We start from the raw sequence: 24,822 nt of genomic DNA on the forward strand, positions 1-24,822 counted from the left end.
CCACAAAAATAACAAAACAAATCAATGGCCCAATTGTGAGTGAAAAACAAAGAGAGGAAAAAAAGAAACAAACTTTTTATGCGAGAGCTAGGGAGGTTAAGTGTGCTATTGCCTTGGAGAAGCCCATATTGCTTCTAAGGTACAAAGAGGTTTTATTTGCTGAAACTAACACTAACCTTGATAGTTTGCCTTCTATGTTTGTTTCTATGTAGCAGGAATTTGATGATGTCTTTCCCAGTGAATTACCTAGTGGTTTACCACCTTTAAGGGGAATTGAACATCAAATTGACTTCATTCCTGAAATAATGTTCAGGAAGAAAACGTTTTCTCATTACCTCCTTCATATCCTCCCAATTGTGTATAGGTCGTCTTCCCACTTTTCTTCGACTCTGATTAAGTTGATCCCACCAAAACAGAGCATAGTCTTGGAACTCTAAGGCTGCAATCTTCACCTTTTTCTCCTCAGTATACCTGTTGCATTCAAAGATCATCTCAACCTTCCTCTCTCATTCCAAGTATTCATCTGCATTGTTTCGGCCTTTGAAAGGTGGCACCTTGAGTTTGATGTTACCCAAGTTACCATCTAATGGCGTATCAACCTCTTCTTCATCCTCCCCAAAGTAGGTTTCATTTCTGTAAACACGGTCTCTACCAATCCCTCTTCCTCTTCCTCTGTTATTTTTACCTCCTCTTGCCCACAAGGGCTCTCTATGCCATTCATCATTCTCTTCTTCATACTCTTCATGCCGAGGTTGTCTAGAGTGCTCTTTGGAAGTGGTTGCACCCCTCCTTGTGGCATTAGGGTCATGTCTTTTTGTCTTTTGTTCTTGAATCTTTAGTCTGTCATTAAAATTCTCCATAAGCCTAGTGATTCGTCCCATCTCTCTAGAGAAGGCATCTAGAAAGGCTTGTAGCTTTGGATCTTCTACTTTGAGAGGGCTGTTATCCTTGTCTCTAGATGAATCAGACATCCTGAAATAAGATTGCAAACACAAAACTAAAGGAAATGGTTAGTTTATCACTCTCTCACGTGTTTCTCTCTTTATTTGGCTTTTCACAATATGTGGGTTTCACTCCAGCCTTTTACCACTCTTTCCACTTGAATAATTGCACTTCAGAATCCCAAAGTTGCTACAAAAGTCAAGAGAAAGTTAGAAAAGCAAAGAATGTAATCAAGTAATGCACAAACTCTATCAAGAAATCACAACGTTTTGAATGGCAATACAAGAATAAGAAAGGTGTATTGCTAGAATTTAATAAACTAAAGTGTAGGAACAAGCAAATAACACTTTAACAATGATAAGAGGCAAGGCACGGGCGTGCTGGATCGGCACGGGAAGGTTTTGGACTTCTAAAGGCGTGCATGGGCGTGCTATGGTTTGGCACGGGCGTGCTTAGACTTCCAGTGGCTTGCACAGGCAGATTAGAGAGGTAGCACGGGCGTGCTTCTCCAGCCTGCAGATTCGCCTGGACTTCTAGAGGCGGGCACGGGAGTGCGCACGGGCATGCTTACGGGCGTGCTTCTCTCTGAATATGTGAAATCCAATATTTCCTAACTACTACAGCTCTAATTGTTCCAAACAAACAAATAATATATTACTAGAATCAACAAATAGACAATTCTGGACAAGATGAACGAAGTTAATTCACTACAAAGCAAAATTAACTATGGACCTAATCAATCTAATTATCAAAGCAAGTATTCAAGAAAAATTTCCCAAGAACAATATGTAACTATAGCAGTGCTAGAATATCAATTCACTTCAATGCACAATTTCAGGTTGTCACCAATCAATTCTCAAGTACTTCATACAAGCATATAGTTTACTAGCATATAATTCTCAGGTAAAACGAATAACAATTTTTTTTTTTTAAGTCCCTAACCCTAGGATAGATTGAAATCCACAACCACAGTGCTCTGATACCAGATAATACGACCCTAGCTAATTAACAAGTACTCTTGCAAATCAACAAGGAAATCTAGCGAAAAGCATGCAATCACGGAAGTACCCGTCAATCCCTTTAACCCCCAAGTACTCTTGAAGAGAGAAAAACAAGGAATTTAGAACAAGAATCAGAAACTTACATTCAAGTACTCTTGAAAACAACTCTAAAATTCTTGGCGCAATTAATCTTGTAGAACTCACAAGCCTAATTACTAAGGAAGATTCGGTTTTATGCATGCAAGGATGAAGAACACGGTTGTTCTTGAAGAATAAAGAAAAATCACGTTTTTTTTATTAAAATTCAAAAGGTGGCTGCCGTGCAGCTCTTACAACAATATAAATAACCTACGCTAACCCTAATTTAGCTATTAACTTAAGTTAGCCGAGGCCTAAACCTAATGTGGCCCAAATGGGCTTAATTAAATACAAGTCCAAGCTAACTAATTAAAACAAGCCTGACTTAAACATTAATTAATCTTGGGCTGGCCCAACTCTAGAAAATAAACCCAACCAGCCTTACACTAATTAATTAAGTCCACTAAAAGAATTTAAACAAAAACAAGACAAATGGGCTAGAGGCCCTACACAACCCATACTTAAGCTCATAATAAAATAACATCCTCCATAATTTGCCTAAGTATAGAATCATGTAAACTTCATCAACAGGCAGCCTCTTTGCATGCCTTAAGCACCATAACAAGCTTTGGCGTTTCTTTAAGTTCAATTTCACATCTTGCATAATTATGATCTTGAAGCTCCAATGTGATTTGTTCTTGAGCAAATGCATTCAAGGCTGCTCGTAGCTTGGTTGCATGAGCTCTTGTGATTAGTCCCACGGGTAGAGCTAGAGGATCCTTCACCTTGCTCCTTTGATCCGTATCACTAAATTTCACATATATCGTTTGCTTCCAAAACCTCTCTTCAAATTGGGCGATTTCTGCTTATGGGACGGCATACACTGAGACATGGAAGGATCCATATCATAGTTGGATCCATATCATGGTTATGGCCCCTTACGATTTTTTTCACCTCCCATAGGCCTTGTTTATTTACAGAGGCATGCACCCTCATAGGACAGTTCACCCTCTTATTGAACCTCTCTGCCTTCGATTTTCTACCTTTATCGCAGGCAATAATGTAATACCTATATGGCCCTCTAACACCCTTTATCTCCGATTTCTTAGCAACGCCAAAACCTTTACATTTCTCATGCCGCCAATAAAATTCGTATAGCCAATCTAGTGTGCTGAAAACCATTCCCTCCTCCTGCCCTTCATTAATATTATCGGTTATCAAACCATCATCACAGTCGTCGCATTCCTCCCGCAAGACTGAGTTCAAAGCATTTTCAATGTTTTCGTCATACATCGCTTAGGAATCTAATGCATTTTCTATGTCTTCAACTCTGTCATTCCTAATATTGTCTGGATTTTCACTATTAATGGATACGTTCTCATAATTGTCACAGTCGTTGCCAAACACTTCTCACATCAACATCCTACGATTGTCGTGAGTAGCTCCTTCAGTTAAACAATTTTTGTCACACCTTACCACACTGTAAGACATGGCATGTCGTCCGTAATATACTTAAGAAGCACTTAAGTCTTATAAATGCTCACTAAGTATACTACAAGGGACTTAATACTGTTGATTCATTCATTTATATCTTGTAGAAAAGTAAATTTAGTTATTAAATGTAAAACTCCTTTTGGTTCTTTCATCTGGTATAAAGAAATGTCTTTTTGCCGTAATTTACTAAACATATGAAACATAACTTCCATTAAGCTCAATATGATTTCTTAAACATCAATTATATTAGCAAAAACATAAAATGGTTTCATAACCCATAAGCCCATGGATGGTTTAATTACATACTGAAATCCTTTTCAGACCTTAGATACATAATAAAAATTCATACAATCATAATTTACATGTATCTGCTCAAATATACATAGATGTTCTGTTAATGTTTAATACATCATACATATTCCAAAAGAAGTCAAATATACAATAGCTACATCAGTAGCATACTATCTACATCAAATAAAAAAAATCCTCTCCTAGTTCTTTTTCCTTGCCTTTTCCTGCGATAGCACAATAGCAACTATCGCTAAGCATTTTGCTTAGTGGTGTACTATTATAAAATAAACACAAATTTATCAAATCAAACTCTTTATATGAAATAATGAATCATAAGTCATAAACCCACAATGTTAAAGGAAATAAGAAAAAAAAACAATACCATTTAAATCATAAATTCATAATGTAGTCTTTACAGCTTTTATAGAATCAATTCCGAGGGCCATCAGTGTCTAATGTGCACATCTAGACCTGTTATCTACAACCTCAATCTGTGATATGATTTCAATAGAAGAGAGAGCAATCTACAACCTCAATCTGTGATATGAGTTCAACAGAAGAGGGAGCAATCTACAACCTCAACATGGAGGGAGAATTTCATATCAATCATATATCATCTAGTGATGATATCCATGTTCAATCGATCGTAATATCAACTTCAACAAATGAAGTGATATTCGGGGTAATAACCATGTCTATATCAGCTGTAAGACTTTTAAACCATTCCATTCATGTAATAATATTAAAATCACTGTGGGCAACATTTCATTTCGCAAACACTACTAAAATCATTCAGTCACGGCCACCCCTCATACTACAGGTATCAATTGGCCAACATCCTCCTCTTTTAAGGTATAAGAATCATAAAATTCATTTAAATATGTCATTAGGTTGTATGCTTTTAAAACAATCTTTTTCTTCTTTAAACACTTATGAAATCACTAACATTTTTCTTTTTTTTTATATAGTTATAATTCATAAAGCAAATCCATTGAAAATGTTTTACAAAATCAATTTCATTTTGTTTAAACAAAAGTAGGAAAGGAATAGTACACTAACCTGAGCTAGAAGGCTCCCCTAGCCTTTTTCCTCTAGCAACCACCCTCTCCTCAACTCCCTTACTCTCAGAAGCTGTAGCATGAGAGTAATACTCACATTAACTTCATACTACACAATGTACACACATGCATTTCTATAGGAATGCAAATAAAGCATTAGAATGTTGTGTCATGCTTTTTCTTTCATTTTCACTATGCTTGTCCAAGTGTCATATGACCTTAGTTTAAGCATGAAACACTTCATATCCAACACTTAACCACATCCTAGAAACATAATAATAACAATGAAAACAATAGAAGTCAATGGCATGCTAAATTCATTCAATGTTTATGAAATGCAGAATTTCAGCATGTGCGCAGCTTGCATTCCGTTGGCTATATCTTAATTTCCTCATTTTCATTTGCCCTGAAATTTTTACAGCATGTTCCCAACATCTTAGGGTACTTCCCTGTAAAATTTCATAATTTTTAAAGCTCATTTGCATTGTCAAATGACATACTTAGAGAATCTGAATTTCAGTTTTTCTCATGCTGAGCAGCCTGCATGGATTTAATTATAACTCCATTTCCTTTGATCCAATGGCCTTTCCCTTTTTAACATGACGTACCCAACATCTCAGCCTATCTCCATATAAAATTTCATGAATTTTGAAGTTCATTTGCTTAGTCAAATAGGTCAATTACAGAAGCTGAATTTCAGGCAGCCCAACTATAACAAGTCCAACAATGATATGTTTGCTTAAGCATTCTCACCTCACTTCTAGCACCAATTCAAGCAATTCAACTCTTCTATTACTCACATAACATCATAATATAAGATATATCAGAATTCCTAGGTCATGGCATATCAAGTACAAACTCAAAATCATCCATCTTGGTGAATTATGCAAATTAGACTTTGAATTCATGCATAACTACTTTCAATCATCTTAAATCACCTTAAAATCAATTCTAATCACTTCATCTTCACCAAATCAGAATGAACAAGCAAGCACCTCACTTCAAAGTTCATGGAATTCAAAAATTAATCCATAGAAAAGAAGGAGGAAGTGAAGTTAACTAACCTTTTCTTAAGAATTACTTGAAAATTCCTTGATTTTCACCTCCTTTTTGCTTGGTTTTTAATCAAAACTCTCCTCCTCTCTTCTTGACCAACTTGGGCTGCAAAAATGGGTGGAAAATGGCGTGGTTATCTCCACCTCTTCATAATAATATATACTAAACATTCTTAAAAATTCCTTCCATGTCCTTTAAATGAAAATTGCACTATAATCCTCCCTTTTGTTTTCCCTTCATCCTTTGGCACTCTAATCTTTTTAATCACTTCACTTTAGTCCTACTAGGTATCAACCAAGTGTAGTTAATATTCTAAACCCCACTTAAGAAAAGTCATACTCAAATTACCGTTTTTCGGGGTTTTCGGGTAAAATCGTGCTTTAACAAGAAGTCATTTCGCTTTAATTCATTTGTGATTTCCTTTAACTCATTTTTGCTTTCCTTTAATCTTTCAAATTGATTTGTACTCACATTCATTACCATTAAACATCCTCAATATATAGTATTTCCCATTATTCTAAGTTTTCCTTTCATTCGGATAACCGAATTCATCGAAAAAGTTAGAATAGCAGGAACTACAAAGTTGAGGATATTACAATTTTAAATGGACGCATGGCCTTCAGCTTCTTGAATTGTTATCAAACTTCTTGTGCTACTTTAATCAACAATAGAATCCATTTGGGCAAGTTGTACACTACCTCTAAAATAAGGATGGATCTATCTAATAGTCACTAATGTCTATGTATCTAGGGATGTATTTTTTGGATAATGGCGTGAAATTGAATATCATTTGTGTTCATTGCCTGTGAGTTGGGCCATAAACCCAAGGCCCCATACATATTCATTGTGACTATTAGATATGCTTTCCTCCTCTACATTATCTTCTAGCCCAAGTTAAAAGTAGCCCGACAATGTCCCAATTTCAATAACCCTTTACTTATTAGTTCAGTGTATTGACCCTTCATTGTTAGTTCAACCCAACAAGTGTGCATGCCTGTACTTTTAACATCTAATCTAATAACAAAGAATCAACCCCACTGCTCATGCCACGTGTGTAGCATGCAGGCTACAAACGTGTCACAGTAAAAAAAGTGAAAAATCTTCATTCACGTTATCCAACACAATAAATCATAGCATTTTTTCCCTCCTATAGTCAACCATTTCTAGCTCCACTTCAAGAAGGGGCATTCTGTAATTCAACACCACAAAATTCTTATTTGTTCTTGTTGTACCAGGCTCAACTTGAGCCAAACATTTTTATTCTTTTCTTTTAGAATTCAATAAAGGGTTTATTATTTTTTTTATTCTTATTTACTGAATCTCATTATAGTTTTCTCTTGATATTTTACAAAAAGGTATTCAGGTAATTTGAAATGAAAATTTTATAAAATTAAGTTAAACTAATCATCTTTTTGTGCCGTGCGGATAAGCTTAAAATTGATAATTTGAATAGAATGTGGAGTGTATTATAAAAATTGAATTTCATGGGATGATTGGTTAAACTTGAAGTGTTTCTCAGTGACATAATGAATTTATATATTCAGTCCAAGTTTAATTGGACACGGTAAATATTTCAAGGAAAAAATATGGTTGTTAATAGGTGGTGAGTATCTGGTTTCATTGAACCAGACCGTATAGTTTTTATGTCGATCGACAACGTATCGAAGGATTTGAAAAATTGATTCGGTAACAACTCAAACTACATAGATTTGAGTTTAATTAATTCGGTTATTTCGAACTAAATGACCTATTTTAGCATAAAAATCAATTTAGTTTACTATTTAAGTGACCAAATTGAAAATCAAAAACCATTCGATATTATTATTTGAACAGATATCTAATATCCTAATCGAATCAAACCGAAATGAGTCGGTTTGGTTATTGAGACCACACCAATACTGCTCACCGCTGGCTGTTAGATTAGACGCCAACTCTTTTTCAAAAAATTTTTGAAAGCGTCACAGCGGTCGGACACATTATAAAGCTTACCATCAATCCGAATTCTCCACGTGGCAATCCTTTGTCATCTTTTCCCTTTCGTGGCAACTCCTCATCCGTCAGTTAGAATCTACAATCGAAATCCCACCGTTAGTTAATGTCCCTGAGAGCCCCTCTCCCGAGACGTCGCCGTCTTTACCTTAATCTTCTTCCCGGATCCCGGCAAATCTCACCGCCTACCTTGCCCTGATAGCTGCTTCATCAAACTCTCTCTCTCTCTCTCTCTCTCTCTTTCTCTCAATTCTTCTCCCTCGACTCTTATGTATTAGAATTTATTTTTTTTTCTTTTGAAATTCTCTTTTGTTCTTTTTTAAATAAAATTACGTTTCGACCTTTTATTTTCTCGGTGTAAAGTCAAATCCGTGTTTGGAATCTGGGAATCATCGCGATGCGGAAGAATTAAATGTACTTAATTGAAGAAATGAGAATTCAAATGCAGGATTCTCTGATGCATGGATTTCAATTCTAGCGATGAGCGATCAAGTCACTTAAGTTGAAGCTGATCTCGCAGGAAGCAAAGACTCTTATCTGAGCTTCTATTTCTGCGAGATTGATTTGTTATTAATAGTATTTTATTATTGTTTGGCTTTTGAATTTCGATTTGGAAGGGAAAAATGTCGAAGGTGATATACGAAGGGTGGATGGTGAGGTACGGGAGGAGGAAGATCGGGCGATCCTTCATTCACATGAGGTATTTCGTGCTTGAATCCAGGCTTCTTGCTTATTACAAGAAGAAACCGCAAGATAATCAGGTATTTTGCTCCTGATTTCAGCATTAAAATTTTATAATTATTTTTTCTGTTTGGAAAAATCCAAAGTGGGAGCGAAGTACAATTTTTAACGGAATCTAAGCGGTGGGAATCCGCTTTTGTAGGAGCACAAGCATTTTGGTCTTAAGGAATCTATGTGTATAATACGAAGAAATTGATATTTGGGAATCTAACTCTTTATTGTCTCTTTTCATTTTTATGCAAATTACAACTTTTGAATTTTTTTTCATTTCTTTGAACTTCTTAAATACTGACAGGGGAAGTGTCTGTGCATGTTAATTAGGTTCCAATCAAGACCCTATTAATTGATGGCAATTGCAGAGTAGAGGATCGAGGTTTGAAGACTCACCATGGACATGTAAGTTCTCCTACTTTTTGCTTTTGTGTCTATTGCCTTGAACAAAAGGAAGTTTTAATAAGGAATTCAAGTAATTGTTAAGTATCCCAATGCTTATAATGGGTGGCAGTGGCAGTGATTAGAGTTAAACAATATCTAAAATAAGGATGGGAGTTAAAAATGGGGAGGGTCAAGCTCTTTTGGCTGCCTCTTGTAAGCTTGTCATGCTTTGCAAAAAAAAAAAAAAAAAAAAGGAAACAAAAAATCTCTTTTGACTGAACTAGTTTTGGGAGGTGGCAAAGAAAACAGTTATTACAATTCACTGTTCTCCTTCCTAGTAGAGTTGAACTAGTACCAAAACCAATGTAGAGAAATCTACCAAGTGATGTGGAAAATGAAGAATCAGTATAACCTATCTCCGTGTATTTATAGCTACAAGAGGGTTTGTATATTGCACATGTAAGGTAATTATCCTAATATTTTGAGACATGATTTTCCCCAGTCAAATTTTAAACTAGGGGATGATTAAATTCTATACAATGTGAGATAATCATCCTAAAAATTGGGACATTATTGCCCTAGTCAATTAATTGACTACCGTATGATTAAATTTATGTAAACATCCTAAAACTTAGAAGTAAGCAAAAAGGTGTGTCCCTCAATAACGCCGTATGCCTCTCTGGCATTAAGGCCCAAGTCACCCCTTGTGCCTTGTGCTGTCTGCTTGAGGCATGCCTCTTTAGTGGATGTGGATGACGGCATATCATTGATGTTCACAAAGTTGAACAATTCAAGAAATGGAATTTTTTTTTTTAAATGAAAATGCATGTTAGGAAGTTGACCATTGTTTGGGGCTGTTTGTTCAGTTAATGATGACATGGTCAATTTACCGTTGTCTATCTTGTGGCTTTGCCTCTCCCCCTCCTTCTGTACTCCTGTTTGATTTGTATTTCCATTGAGATCTAAACTCTTTTCCAATATTCTTGCAATAATATCATTTTGACAAGCCATAATAATTTCTCCCTGAAGACAAGGTGCCATAACTTGATAGTAAAATATAAGGTTAACTTGTGCGTTTTTTTTTTTTTTTTTTTTTTTTTTTTTTTTTTTTTTTTTTTTTTTTCATTGCAGATGGTTTATGTTTTGTCTGTGTATAACAAGAAAGAAAAGTATCATAGAATCACGGTGAGCACTCTTTGCTTTTGTTTTGTGGCTTGAAGTCTGAAGTTATGTGTTCTTTCTCTCCTCTTTGTTTGTTTATTTTTTTTTTATTTTTTTCACCTTCCTCTCACTTTTAGTTCAACAGATATTTTTATTTGAAGTTCAAAAAAAAAAAAAAAAAAGATTTGTTTATTTGTTAGAGAATTCCAGTTGACGAGATGGTATACTAATATTACCTTTTCTTCTTTTGTGTATCCGAGCATCTTTCTTCCAGTTTAATGATGACATTTGCTGAAAGTTTTCTCTTGCTCTTGCTGTTGTGATGCTACTGGCTTTATACTGCATTTGTTGTATGAAGAACTGATGTTCTTGTCTTCCTTTATGGGATTGTTGTCTGTGCTTTGCCAGTTTTCAGTTGGCATCTGCTAATGTTTTTCTTAGGAGGAAAATAATCTTTGAGTTGTGATATTTCAGATGGCAGCATTCAACATTCAGGAAGCATTAATCTGGAAGGAAAAAATTGAGTTTGTAATTGATCAGGTATGTATTCTTAGAATGTTACTTAATGTGCCTCTCTTTCTGTTTTGTTGTTTTTTCCCCTTTTGATTTGTGTTTAAACTACTGGTGATTATGGTGGCTTGCATCATTAGAATTGAAGGGCTTGCTCTTCTTGGCCCCTTCACATCCTCTCCCTCACTTCATCCAACACACCCACCCGCCCACCCACCCACCACCACCACCACCATCATCTAACACTCCCCCACAAGAAGAGAGAGAGAGAGAGATTAAAATGATTATTTATTGAATTTTCTATACCTATATCTTTTTCCTATTAAAGATCGAATGTTCATTGTGTTGTACAGCTGATGCCCATAGGACTTAATTCGTGCTAATATGTGCAGCATCAGGAGTCCCAAGTTGCAAATGGTAACAAATATATCTCATTTGAATATAAATCTGGGATGGATAATGGCAGAACTGCTTCTTCATCAGACCATGAAAGTCAGTGAGTGCCTGTTCTACATTATTTCTTCTGTTTTTTTGGCGTCATAGGTAGATGCTAGTGAACTGATTATTTATGCTTGCAATTTTTAATATGTAATGCATTTTCATCTTTCATGATGTTGCAAATTTCTCATAGTACTTTAGGCTAAACTTTTTGTACTTGCTATTTTGTTTCAATAATTGTTGATTGCCTTATCACTTATCTGTTACTTGAGTTTTATCAGGGCTAGCTTTGTCATTTAGTCCAATGTGGTGTAACTGGAAGTCTCATATTAACATCCGATATGTACTTCTTATTTCTAAATTATTTGCAGGTTTAGTGCACAGGAGGATGAAGATGATGCTAATTCAAATTTATTGCGGAGAACAACCATTGGAAATGGTTCTCACTGAAATTCTCTTATTGACTTAAAAAGTTAATTTGGTGCAAACTTCTCATTATCTTCTTAATTGGTAGGTCCTCCTGAATCAATATTTGACTGGACACGAGAATTTGATTCAGAATTGTCAAGTCAGAATGCCAACAATCAAGCATTTTCCAGAAAGCATTGGCGCCTCCTACAGTGCCAAAATGGTAATACACTTCCCCATAACTTATTTACATGGATGACATGCAAGAGTGCATATTAATAAGCTGATGGGGCAAAGTTATATTCTTTGATTAGGTTGTGGCATATGTAAATCATATTACTTCAACCTTTGTTTTATTTTGTCTGTATATGGCAGGACTCCGCATTTTTGAAGAGCTTCTTGAAGTTGATTACCTTGTATGGAAGTATTTACCTTTTTCCATCATTAGAATAATTTCGTTTGCTATGAATTACCTGTGATTGATCATACAATTATTTACTGCCTTGTTGCTGCAGCCAAGGAGCTGTAGCAGAGCAATGAAAGCTGTAGGTGTTGTTGAGGCTAGCTGTGAAGAAATATTTGAACTTGTAATGAGCATGGACGGAACACGGTTTGAGTAGGTGTTTTCCTTTTTTCAACTGAATATTTTAATTGCATTGTTTCTCTTTGAAAGTATTGTCTTATTGTTGCAAACAATGAGGGAACTCTATATGAGAATTAGTTCAATTATTTTGGCAGGTAACTGTTCATAGTACAGTAGCTGGGGTATTTTTCCTAATCATTGTAATTTTACAATTTTTTGGGAATAGGTTGGGCTATACCATCTTCACAATTTTTTACAATTTTACAAGTAGCTCGTAAAATGCATCTCAAAATATGCAAAGAAAATTGCTCCTGCTTTGCTTTTGAGGTGTTTGAAACTGAAATACATAACTTCATTAATTAGATGATATAGGACATCTTGTCAAAACTTGAACTCTTATGCTTTGTTTGAATGGGTGTAAAATATGGGTGGACGTAACATATGGGGTGAAAATTTCTTGGGATTATCAAAATCCCTTGTTTGGTTTGGGTGAAAATATCATTTCCACTCCATTTTCGGAGGAAAATAAATAGTGACATTTTACACTCTTATTTTACTTCTTCCCTCTTCCCAAACATAGCATTAGAGGTTTAGGGCTGGGGTTTACAGAAACCACGAATTAGGGTTAAAATTTAATTTGGCATATCTGATTTTCCTTGGAATAACTTAGAACAACAGATTATAATTTAAGCAAATGGGAACAAACTATTGGCATCACACTTATATAGTATATAGGACCTGCTGTTATCAAGCATCACACTTTCTAGGGTTAGAAATGCATCACAATGCAAAAATTAAAGCACAAAAAGCTGAAGTTTTATTGACTGAAATCTGAAAATAAAGCATTAAATAATCCCAGAACTTAGAGCTTTTCCAACAATAGTCCTAATCCTCTAAGGATATGGACTCTTGAAGAAAACTAAGAGGGATACTGGTATCGCCAGGCAATAAGGACTCAGACTAAAATTCTAAAACATAACCAAAAACTCCCAGACAGATCTGGACAGATTTTCCAGAAAAAAGATGACTTACAAATCATACTCTGAAAGGACTAGAGATCTACTATAATATCTAAAAGAAACCCTAATGAAATCTAGACCATGATTCTAAAGTTCTTGAAGCCTTGAATTTGAAGTTTCTTAATTTCCCTGTCCACATCATTTTCTCATGTTTGTGCAATCAGAATAAAGTTATATGGAGGTGAATATGTGAAAGTGACTCGAACTACTTTGAAAACCTTTAAGTTGAGTCATGAATAGATGGTAAGCCAATGGTTGGAACCTCTGTTATCACCTAGTCTTAGGAACTCCTACAGATAGTCTTATGATTTTCGTTTTTTATTGAACCTAGTTGTCTTTGTTGCTTTGTCATAATATATTTTGGCTTATTTGGTGCTGGTCCCATGCATCTGATATATTCCAACTAGGCATCCTTGTAATATTTTTATGGCCTAAAATTGCAAAAAGAAATAAAATAATAAAAATTTTGTTCTTTTTTCTATTCTTTAAAAACATTTAATTTTTCAGTTCTATGAACTTCCTTTTCTTTTTAGTGTCCCTAAGTTTATGCTTTATCACTTGTTCCAAAAGCTTCATTGTGTGACTTCTAAGTTTAATATGAACTACAATGATATTATACTTATGAGTCACACAATGAAGCTTTGGGAACAAGTGATAAAGCAGAGACTCAAGGACATTGCCAAGGTGTGTGGACCATTTTGGTTTTATGCGTAGTATATTTACAATAGAGGATATATTTTGTTGCTTAGAAAATTAATGGAAAGCATATGATAAAATGTTGAGAAAAGTACTTTGGTGAAGGATATGTATGAAGGAGCAGTCATAAGTGTGAGAATAGTGGGAGGGGTCCGAAGGAGTTTCCCATTACTGTAGGCTGCATGAGGGATCTACCTTAAGCCCATACATGCTTATCCTAGTTATGGATGTATTAATCAGTAATACACAAGGTGATGTCCATGGTGCTTGTCATTTGCAGATGATATTCTGTTATTTGATAGTAATGGTATAAACTACAAGTTGGAATCATAGATTTCTTGAGTAGGGTTTTAGGTTAAACAGAAGAAAGACAAAATACATGTACTTTGAGTCTAGCCCCAATAAGAAGAATGGGGTCATGTGAGATTGGACGGTATTGTGGTGCCTAAATGATTCAAATATCTAAGCTCCATGTTTCATAAAGGTGGCATGACTAACAAAGATGTAACGTGATGCGTCCCACATCGCCTGCGGAGTATATCCTGGGCTAGTGTATAAGGTTGGGTTCAGTCCTTCCCCTACGAGCTAGCTCTTGGGGCGAAGTTAGGGGTCCAGATCCTTATCATTTGGTATCAGAGCTCTGGCTTCGTAGGGTCAGTGTCTCATGGGGTTCGTCAAAACGCCGACTGAGGCAGTCGGGTCTTATGGGGGTGGGGATGATGTGTCCCACATCGCCTGCGGAGTATATCTTGGGCTAATGTATAAGGTTGGGTTCAGTCCTTCCCCTAAGAGCTAGCTTTTGGTGCGAAGTTAGGGGTCCAGATCCTTATCATAACGTATAGAATTGAAATAGGATGGATGATCAATAGTTCATGGTTCCTATTTGTTGGTTTTTGTGATTGGAAATTCACTTTTTATTTCACTAGTGCCTATCTTTGGTTTCATATACTCGATTAGACGATTTTAGAAGGTGTTTAATTAAATTCATGAAATTCTTCGATTCGTTCTTCTCAGAGAAAGGATCTACTGGTAGGATATCAAATAGCTAATTATAACAAATTTATTAAAGAAATATAAAAATATAATAGATAGTAAAATAATAGTAAAAAAAAAAAAAGAAAATACCAAATAATTAATCATACTAAATAAATAATTAAATATATATCTCACTGATGGCTCAGCCCCCCCTCCCCCTTCCTATATGATATAAAAATATCTAACAAAGTGAAAAGTAAGTTTTGTAAAATGACAGTGAGACTTGCAATTTTACATGGAAGTGAATATTGGGTCCTATTTCCAATATGTTCGCATGATGAATGCAACATAATTGCAAATGTTAAGATGGATATAGGATCACGCAAGATTGGAGGCTTAACATACAAAAATACCTTGAACTTGTTGCAATATCATTTTAAAATGACTTTTGTCCCCTTGAAATCCCAACTCACAAACTTAGGTATATTGTCACCCAAATTCAAATTTCACCTAAGGTTTGCAATAAAATAATATAAAGTGGGGCCCACCAGACCACCTTGGTTAGTTAGCCCAAGGACCTAAAAATTCAGGAAAATGCACCCTTTGGCCTAAGAAAATCAGAAGTCCTAATTTCTGCAGTAAATTAATCAAATCTATAATTTAGAAGAAGCTTTCTTTGCACCACAAGCAGCTATGAACTCTTGCATCTTCTTAAAATACTCCTTTGTCATTCCATTATCGTAATCGTGTGCCCTCTCATAAATACAATCAAACAAACACCAATTATGATCCGGCAATACCATTAGGATTTAGGACACCAGAAAGCAAATCAACACAACAATCACAAAAATAAATATCTACCTTCTCCAAAGAAAGAGCATGACTCAGGTTTAGCTTCAGTCCATCATTAACAACAGTTCTCTACCGCAACAACAAGTCTTGATTATTTTTTATAATAGCCTCTACAATTTCACGGTATTTCTTTAATAATTCACTCCCTTACACATAATTAACCAATCCCCACTTCTCAGTTTGCTATGCGCTTATTGGAATGACAATTAACTTTTGCACCGATCCATTTGCGCGATGGATTCCACATCCTTCGCATCTCCTTTAAATTTGTCCTCCATTGTAGTTAGGTCAACGCTTGACCAGATCAAGGAATTAAGCAGATCGATGGAGCTAGAGAAGAGAAAATAGGGTTCCTAATTCTTCTTAGCCTAACGGTGCGTTTTGCTGAATTTTAGGTTTTGGGTTAAGTTAATCTATGGTGGTTTGTTGGGTCCTAACTTTATATTATTTTATTGTGAACCTGAGGTGACGTGACATTTTTGAATTTGGGGTGACAATATATCTAAGTTTGTAAGTTGGGGTGCCAGGGGGACAAAGGTCATTTTAGAGTAATATTGCAACATGTTGCAAACTTATTCTTGTAGGTTAAGCCGAAGATTGGAATAACAGTTGACAAAAAGTGCAAGTAATACAAGTTGGGAATAAAACGAGCAGACTTCTGAGATGATTTGGCCCTGTGTTACATCGACCACCATGTGCGTCGGTTCGTAAGTCTGATAATGGACGGTGAAGGGTCTAAACAAGTCTACGGAGGAAGTTGTCTCACAAAATCTAGTACTTATTGACATTAGTGAGGATTTAATTATGAAGCAAAATGGAAGTAAGGGATTCTTATGACTGATCCTAACTAGTTTGGGGGTTAAGGTTTAGTTTATTTGATATTGGTTTATCAACTCCATCACTAGTTTCATTGCTGGTGAAATTATATCTTGAAATTTTTGATATTACTATCAAACATAAAAATTGATGGACTTGTTTCATCTCTAATTTCACCATGGTGAATTATCAGAGTGAAATTATTCTTATTGCTGCAGATGCACAAAAAATAATGAATAAAAGAAGAATTTCGATGCTATGAGAACCACATGGTCAAAGTTCTATATATTTGATGAGGTTAATTTGTCATGTCAGCAATTTGAAAGCCTGATTTCACTAAAGATGCAGCTGTCGATAGACTTGAAAAAATTACAAAGTTTCTTCAAGGAATTGAAAAATCAAAACGTTCTTGAGAAAATTGAAAAAGTGCTGAATTTCATGCTTTTTTTTTTTTAAATTTTTTTTTCATTTTTAATTTTTCATTTTTTTTTTTGCAAATAGGAGCTATTTTTATTAGGTTGCTTATGCTACAATGTTGGGCATTATTACTAGAATGAGGTTTTCCCTCTTTAATCTCTTTTTTTTTTTTTTCTTTTTTGGTGGAAATGGTGAGGCCATTGGTCAAGTTCTACCAAACCCTTGACATTCTGGCATTTGCCCAATTTTTGATTGTCATTGATAATGCACATTATTCTTATGTCTTATGTAACTGAATTGTATATGGCACACTCAATATGGTGAGCATTGGATTGCAGCACCCTTGTGTGCCAACAATGTTGATACATGAGCGATGTGCTAAAATGGTCTTGAATTCCATGGCTAATCAATATTTACTGGAAGTACCAAACTGCATTGTTTAGAAAATTGAATTGCAAAGTGAACAGCTCTGTAATAAATACTTGAAAAATATCGCCAGTTTTTATCTAACATTTTCCTGTTCTTGTCCTTGATATGCATACTTCTGAAATTCATGTTACTATGTTTTATTGCTTTGTACAGGTGGGATTGCAGTTTCCAATATGGTAGTTTAGTTGAAGAGGTAGATGGACATACTGCCATACTCTATCATAGACTGCAGCTTGACTGGTTTCCAATGTAAGTGCCCCAAAGAACTCACTTTCCCCGCTATGGTTTTATCTGTTGACTGGAATTTTTATTAGTATCATTAGCTATGAAAGTTCGTTATATATGGCCATAAAATTTAAATTGATCTTATAACTTCTTACATCTTTTCCACTAGCCTGTGCTTTTTGTGTTAAATTTGTGTTAAAAATTAGTTATTCTCTTGCATTTGAATAGTTCTCTGCACAAAGATGTTCCCTCAGAAAAGAAAAGTCTTGATTGACAGGGCGTCCAAAATGCGTCTATATATATCCTTCGAGGATCGAAGATTTCCATAATGTACTCAAATTGATGACTAAATCAATGAACAATAAGATATTTATCGTATTAGAGGTATTTGGTAGGACGATCTTTGAAAATCAATTTGTTTTATGTTAAAGAAGATTGAGTATGGAGGCAATTTGTCCAAAAAGAGAGTTGATGAATAAGTTTCAAGAGAAAAGAAAAGACAACCATATTGGTATTTTTTGATCTAGAGAAGGTTATGACCAATCTCTATGATATTCTATGATGGGCTTTGGAATGAAAGGGAGTGTAGGATACATGGTGCAAAGGATAGGTCTGGAGGTGGAGTTGCTAATGTTTAGATAGTTGAGGTTGATACAGTAGATTTCCCTATAATAGTTGTATTACACTGAGAGCAGCCCCTCACATTCAAGACATATCTCTTAAAATTTAAAGTAGTGATAAATAAGAAATATTTAGTGGTTCTAGGTCCTTCTGTGGATAGTGGAATGAAGGAAATAAGTCCATACAGCTGGCCTCAACCAGTTTGGCATTGAGGCTTCGCTGAGTTGTTTTGATTCAATGAAAATGCAAGTCAAATTAAATTGAATGCTAATCAATTATTTCAGAGTGATTTACATTGGAATGTTAAGAACCTAAAATTGCTATTCCCATGCATTGTTTTAGGGATGATATTGTTTTGTCCATGCAACATCGTGCACTTTTTGTAAAATAATTTTTTATTCTAATTCTAGGAGAGAAAGTTCCCTTGTTCTTTACTAAAAGTCACAGGCTGGCTTTCAACAGAATCTTTCTAATAATTGTTACGATTACCCACTTGCTAATGGGTTGCAGGATTGTGTGGCCCCGTGACCTTTGCTATGTGCGTTATTGGAGGCGAAATGATGATGGCAGCTATGGTAAATTTATTTTACAAGTACTTTTTTGATTTTGTCCTTTCTATACATGCTTTAGATATCTATTCTTGTTATTGTGCAGTTGTGTTATTTCGTTCTAGGGAGCATGAGAACTGTGGTCCACAACCAGGTTATGTGCGGGCACATGTTGAGAGTATGTTTTAAATTGACTCCTATAATTTATGCTTTTAGTTATAGTATGAACATTATACACTAAGTTTCTTTCTGTACTCTGATTTCTCAAGGTGGAGGATATAACATTTCTCCCCTAAAACCTCGGAACGGAAGACCTAGAACACAGGTGCAGCATCTGATGCAGATTGATTTAAAAGGATGGGGTGTTGGTTATATTTCATCATTTCAGCAATATTGTCTGCTTCAGATGTTAAATAGTGTTGCTGGTAATTTCCTTGTTGTGTAAATTTGTTTACTAAAATCTGGCTTTGTTGGAAATTGACATCTCTATTATTTGCTAAAATCCATAAGACACTTTTTCCTTTCATGCTCATATGCTTTGCCTTTTTCCTTTGACTTAAGAAGGTTGGGACTTGGGGTTGGACAGGTTGGTGTTAAAGTTTCAGTTCTTTTACCCCACCTCCAGTCCAAAGGAGATCTAGTTAGTGTATGAGAAATTACTTTGATATTGACGAAGTTCTAAACCTCCTCATCGCTGCATACCAATATGAAGATATTGCTTGGCAGCTTCTGCATAAGTTTGGTTGTAGAACTTGAGTTGGTGGTGGTGTTCTGCCTGATGTCTTTTTCTGATTGTTCTATTGTGCTGTGGTTTTATATTGTTTAAATAATTGGTTTGGACACTGGACAGCAATGCTTTATGAAAAATTTGTTAGGAAATATTTCATAGTTAGCGCAGGCTGTGTATCCTGGAGTCTATATTCTAATTTAGTTTTTATTTATTTTCTGTGAGTGTCATTGTGATGGTTTCACAGGATTTTTTTTAGTTTTTATAGTAAATATTTATTTTCAATGTCGATTAAGTATTGTCGATGGTAGAAGGCTGATAAACAGAGTGGTGGAAGGGGTTGGGAATATGACCTTGAAGCACTCTTCCTTTTCTTTTTCTCCCTTAGAAAAATCACTTCTTTGTACTCTTCTAAACATTTGATCTATTAAATGCTTAGTTATGTCTGTGCAGTATGTTTCATGTTTATTTGATCTTTCTGCTTCTTGTCATGACAGGACTGCGTGAATGGTTTTCCCAAACAGATGAAAGAGGTGCTCCTCCTAGAATTCCAGTTATGGTTAACATGGCCTCTACTTCTCTTTCTTCTAAGAAAAGTCTAAGGCAGCAAGAATCTTCTGTTCATCCTGCTTCTCTTGATCAAATGAATATTGCAAGCAGAAACTCCACCATTATGGATGAATACTCTGAAGAGGATGAAGAATTTCAAATTGCTGAGGAAGAGCAAGAAGTATGGTTGACAGTTATTCCTATGTGCATCAGGATTATTGTTCTAACATAACTTTTCATCTTCATTGATTTTTTTTTTTTTTTTTTTTCCAAATGTTATAGGCTTATAAAACTAAACATGAGAATGATGTGAAGAGAACAGGTTGGGATGTCTCCCTATTTTGGATCTATTTCCTAGTCACACACTGCATGAGGCATGTAATCCCAATTGTTTTGCTTTACAGCCTTGGAAGAAGAACCGGTAGAACAAATCGACTTATCCTGTTTCTCAGGCAATTTACGCCGTGATGACCGTGATAATGCCCGTGACTGCTGGCGAATTTCCGATGGGAACAACTTCCGAGTTCGTAGCAAGCATTTTTGTTACGACAAAACAAAGGTTCTCTGATTGTCTTGTTCCTGTCTCGTTTTAAAATGTGTACATTTTAAATCTCTCAACCTGGTTTGGCTTACACTTATTTCATTCTATGCAATATGCACGTGAAGATCCCTGCTGGAAAGCACTTAATGGATCTTGTTGCTGTTGATTGGTTCAAGGATACAAAAAGAATGGACCATGTTGCCAGGCGTCAAGGTTGTGCTGTGCAAGTAAGGAACTTTCTATAGTTGCTTCTGCTTTCTGGAGGCTAGTTGTTTACTCTCAGGTTCTTGGTTATTTGTTTATTTCAATAATAGATTATTTTTATTTACACCACACACCCAAATTCCTCTTAATGCTCTTATCTTTAAGAAGTCCCTCGAATCAATGTCTAAAACATCCGCATGTAGAGTGTTTGTGTGTGCAAATTTGTTTTTATTTGGGTGGAAAGTACCATAACCTCTTGCTTTTGACATCCGTATCATTTATGTTTGAGGAATTGTAAATTTTAGGCCTAATTTTTAACAAAATCCACAACTTTAGCAATTAATTTCAGCCCAACTTTTCAACTGCATGAATTGTATCTTTAACCTTAAGTACAGTCATGTTATTGCTTTTCCCTTATGTTGATCTTGTTTTGGCAAGTATTGATCCGAAATAGATGTAATGTGGTGTGCATTCCTAAGATAAATGTCAGCAATTATAAGAATTGGGAGCACAGAATAAAACCAAATACTAGAAATGCTAATAAATGAATTAAATACGGGCGACATTATCTTTAATTAACATATTTTACTTTTCGAGAAATGCTAATGCTTGCTGTTTATTTTAGTCCCGTACAGCATGTCAACTATGATATAATATATGGAATTGGTTCTGCATTTCAGAAATGTTTTGAGGCTTTTTCTGTAAGTTTGGTAATTTGGAAACACATTTGTGCTCTAGTAAACTAATTTCTTTATTTTAAAAAAAAATCTAAAAAACTTTAATGGTGAAACCAAAACCTTGAGAGTTGAAACTAGATTGAAATTGAAATGGAAGTATCTACATCTACGAATTCAGGAACCAATTGAAAAAAAAAAAAGAGAAGGTAGAATGGAAGAAAGTGAGGGACTCTTTTCGCGACCTAATAGTAGCTCTAAGTTCGAGTACTCCTCCCCCAATACTCTAAAACAAGGAAAAAATAGGACTCTTCAGATGCCTATTGGCTTGAATGAGGAGAATGAAGAAAACGACAGCTTTCCTTCAGTGCTTATAATTTTCTTTAGTATATGAATACCTATATTTCTTTATATTTATAAAGAGACCTTTGTTTTTTTTTATATTTTACTCTTTTTCCCCATTGTTTCCTATATTTTTGAAAATGCCATTTCCTTGCATGTGTTTCTGCCATGTAAATGTGCCACACCATGCCCATTTAAGACTAGCATATGCAAAAATTAAAGTCTAAGACAAGAGATGGCTATAACTGACACCATTTCAAAATGAGGAACATAATTGGCATAATTGAGATGTGGAACTAAAATTGACACTGGAGTTTTTTGAATCTTTTTAGGTGATTTGGCCTAACTTCAATTAAGTTGCATTGCTTTGAAGTAGGTATTTAGAATTATTTGATGACAAGAATGGCCTATGTTTTGCGCATTATGATACTTGTTGAGTAACTCATTCCATAATCAAGACATTGGTATATGGTTGGTTCCTAACTCTTTTCAGGATCTTTAACTGTAGTTCCATTATCACAGTTTTTCAGAGTTCTGAGAATTTGATAAATGTTCCCTGTTTGTAAAATGATTTTGTTGATTCAATGCTTTGTTGTGAATGTCTATAAGCCTTGTTAATTAATGTTTGGTAGGTTGCATCCGAGAAAGGGCTTTTCTCAGTGGTTTTTAATCTGCAAGTAAGTATATTTCAGTTAAGAGGCTTCCAAGAATTTCATTTGTGCCAGATTGTTGGACTAAAATGATGATTTTTATGTTTGCAGGTACCTGGTTCAACACATTACAGTATGGTATTTTATTTTGTGACAAAAGAATTAATACCTGGGTCTCTCTTGCAACGGTTTGTTGATGGTGATGATGAATTCCGTAATAGCAGGCTTAAGCTTATTCCATCTGTTCCCAAGGTAAATGTTTTGGTCTACTTATGCTTGAGAAGTGCCTTTGTCAAGGTGTCAGGACATCTTGTAAATCAATTATAGCCATCAGATGTATGCATTCACAGATTGGTGTAGTAGCCTTCTATATAAATAGATAGCTTATGGACTCCATGCAGGAAACTTTGAAACTTATTTTGCTGTGATACCTTTTTAAGATTTGATTTAAGCTAGTACCAAAATTACTGTTGCCTCCTCCTTTCTGTAATCATTCAGGGCTCATGGATTGTCCGCCAGAGTGTTGGAAGCACTCCTTGTTTGTTGGGAAAGGCAGTTGATTGCAACTATATCCGTGGTCCCAAATACTTGGAAGTAAAGATTTTTCAGATTTCTTTTGTACTTCATATTACTTTTGAAGTTGTTCTTCGGTATGATTTAACATCAAATTGCAAAATCTGTAGGTTGACGTTGACATTGGTTCTTCAACTGTTGCTAATGGAGTTCTGGGGATTGTAATTGGTGTAATTACCACGCTGGTAGTTGACATGGCTTTCCTTGTACAGGTATGCATGCTTTAGTTCATGCGACCATACGTGTTTTAGTTTTTTATGGTCTTACTTTTTTATTGGGAGCAATCCAAACTCTCACTAGGAAGCTATTAATTTTTGTGTGAAAATAAAAAAGAAAAATAGATTGCTATGTCAAGATAATATCTTTAGGGTTGAAAACTATCGCTTGGCATTACATGTGTTAGGGTTGTCGAAAGCATTTCTCGTGTTTAACACGTTTAATGATTTTGAATCAACGAGGCTTTTCTTGTAATTTCATGTTTTATCCTCTCAGGCAAATACTACAGATGAATTGCCAGAACGGTTGATCGGTGCGGTCCGCGTTTCTCACATAGAGCTCAAATCGGCTATAGTCCCAAAACTAGAGCAAGATAATTTATGACCTCTACTGATTTTACACAAAAATCATTTGTTTAGTTATGAATGTATTTCATTCTCAAATTCGTTGCATTGTATCATTTAGTTGAATGGTTTTTATATTTAATTTTGCATAAAATTAGTGGAAGTAGAATCGTTATATTAGTTAATTCTTCTTTTCTGCATTAGTGGTCTTATTTCTGTACTGGAAAGTAAAATGGAATTTCAGAATTACTACTTTGGCATCCAGCCTTCACCGCGGAGCAATAATTTTGTAACTTTTACATAATACATATTATTTTTGTTATGAACTTGTTTGTTGTATGCAAATTATTCAAAAATTGAACCTCTGGATCTTTTTAATAGAAACTTGTAATTTGATTATTTTTTGGCTGGTCAATGTGCGTGAGAAAGACATTAGGGCTGTGCGGACTCCGGACACTTTGAACCCAAGTGAAGAATCGAATTGAGCCGGATCAAAGTCGAAAGGAGATGCGTTACAAGAATCCAAACTAGAACCAAAGCTGAACAAATTTTATGTTGGTTTAATGTTATTATTATTATTATTATTAAATTTTTTTTACTATTATCAATATTATTATTTTATTATTTAATTACTATTATAATCTTATTATTAATAAAATAATGAATGGGCCAGTTACCATTTTATTATTAATAAAATAAAATAATTACTATTATATTATTATTATTTTATTACTATTATATTACTATTAATAAAGAGTGATAATTAAAATAATTAACGAGTCAGTTAAATGTGTTAGATTTAAGTGTGATCAAATCCTAATTTGGATTAGGATTGTATATTCTATTAGGGTTATAATCAAATATTCTAATAGTTTTTTATATATAGGCTATGTGCTTTCTTTCTAGTCTACGCCGTCAAGATAATAAATTATTTTCCATCCATTGGAAGCTTGTAGACACAATAATGATGCACTTATCAATTCCACGAACAATTGTGTGTGGTTGTTTTAATTTCTTTTCATCTTTCACTACAAAAAAAATGCTTTTTAGCGACCAACTGTGACGAAGTCCATCGGTCCCACTATTTCTTATCGCTGAATTCATAGCGATCGAATATAGCGTCTGTCGCTAATTAGCGGCCGCCACATCAATTGTTTATATTACAAATGTGGTCGCTGAATCAATTTATCCCATTATATACAAAGTAGTCACTAATCGATCGCTAAAGTGTGCGGTAGCTATTCTGTTGCTATTTCTGTTGCTACTTTTGCTGCAAAGT

The 24,822-nt window shown here is 34.9% G+C and overlaps 1 protein-coding gene across 2 annotated transcripts; it reads left to right on the forward strand.

Annotated features, from left to right (window-relative positions):
* The first annotated feature begins 7,931 nt into the window (after positions 1–7,931).
* LOC105641836 (protein ENHANCED DISEASE RESISTANCE 2) lies at positions 7,932–23,869 on the forward strand. 2 transcript variants are annotated; one of them, XM_089716263.1, is made up of 22 exons: positions 7,932–8,670; positions 8,972–9,046; positions 10,157–10,210; positions 10,661–10,726; positions 11,089–11,192; positions 11,506–11,573; positions 11,649–11,765; positions 11,918–11,958; positions 12,058–12,158; positions 17,483–17,578; positions 18,686–18,750; positions 18,830–18,901; positions 18,993–19,148; positions 19,948–20,180; positions 20,282–20,321; positions 20,404–20,558; positions 20,666–20,767; positions 22,393–22,437; positions 22,522–22,662; positions 22,909–23,004; positions 23,094–23,195; positions 23,476–23,869. In XM_089716263.1, the coding sequence occupies exons 1-22, from the start codon at positions 8,533–8,535 to the stop codon at positions 23,581–23,583; spliced, it is 2,175 nt and encodes a 724-aa protein (XP_089572389.1). In that variant the 5' UTR covers positions 7,932–8,532; the 3' UTR covers positions 23,584–23,869. The 2 variants fall into 2 exon arrangements, with proteins under 2 accessions (XP_089572389.1, XP_089572390.1); XM_089716264.1 differs by lacking the exons at positions 7,932–8,670; positions 8,972–9,046 and having other exon boundaries at positions 11,050–11,192.
* The last annotated feature ends 953 nt before the right edge of the window (positions 23,870–24,822 follow it).

The sequence above is a fragment of the Jatropha curcas genome, chromosome 11, assembly GCF_041381405.1.
Source record: "Jatropha curcas cultivar XTBG-Jc1 chromosome 11, XTBG_Jcur_1.0, whole genome shotgun sequence".
NCBI classification, from domain to species: domain Eukaryota; kingdom Viridiplantae; phylum Streptophyta; class Magnoliopsida; order Malpighiales; family Euphorbiaceae; genus Jatropha; species Jatropha curcas.

Bases quoted from the DNA above. Each gene is read 5' to 3' on its own strand.
- LOC105641836 (XM_089716263.1), top strand. From the start codon at position 8,533: ATGTCGAAGGTGATATACGAAGGGTGGATGGTGAGGTACGGGAGGAGG. The intron at 18,751-18,829 runs GTAAATTTATTT...GTTATTGTGCAG, and splicing joins AAATGATGATGGCAGCTATG to TTGTGTTATTTCGTTCTAGG. The intron at 20,322-20,403 runs GTTGGGATGTCT...TTTGCTTTACAG, and splicing joins GAATGATGTGAAGAGAACAG to CCTTGGAAGAAGAACCGGTA.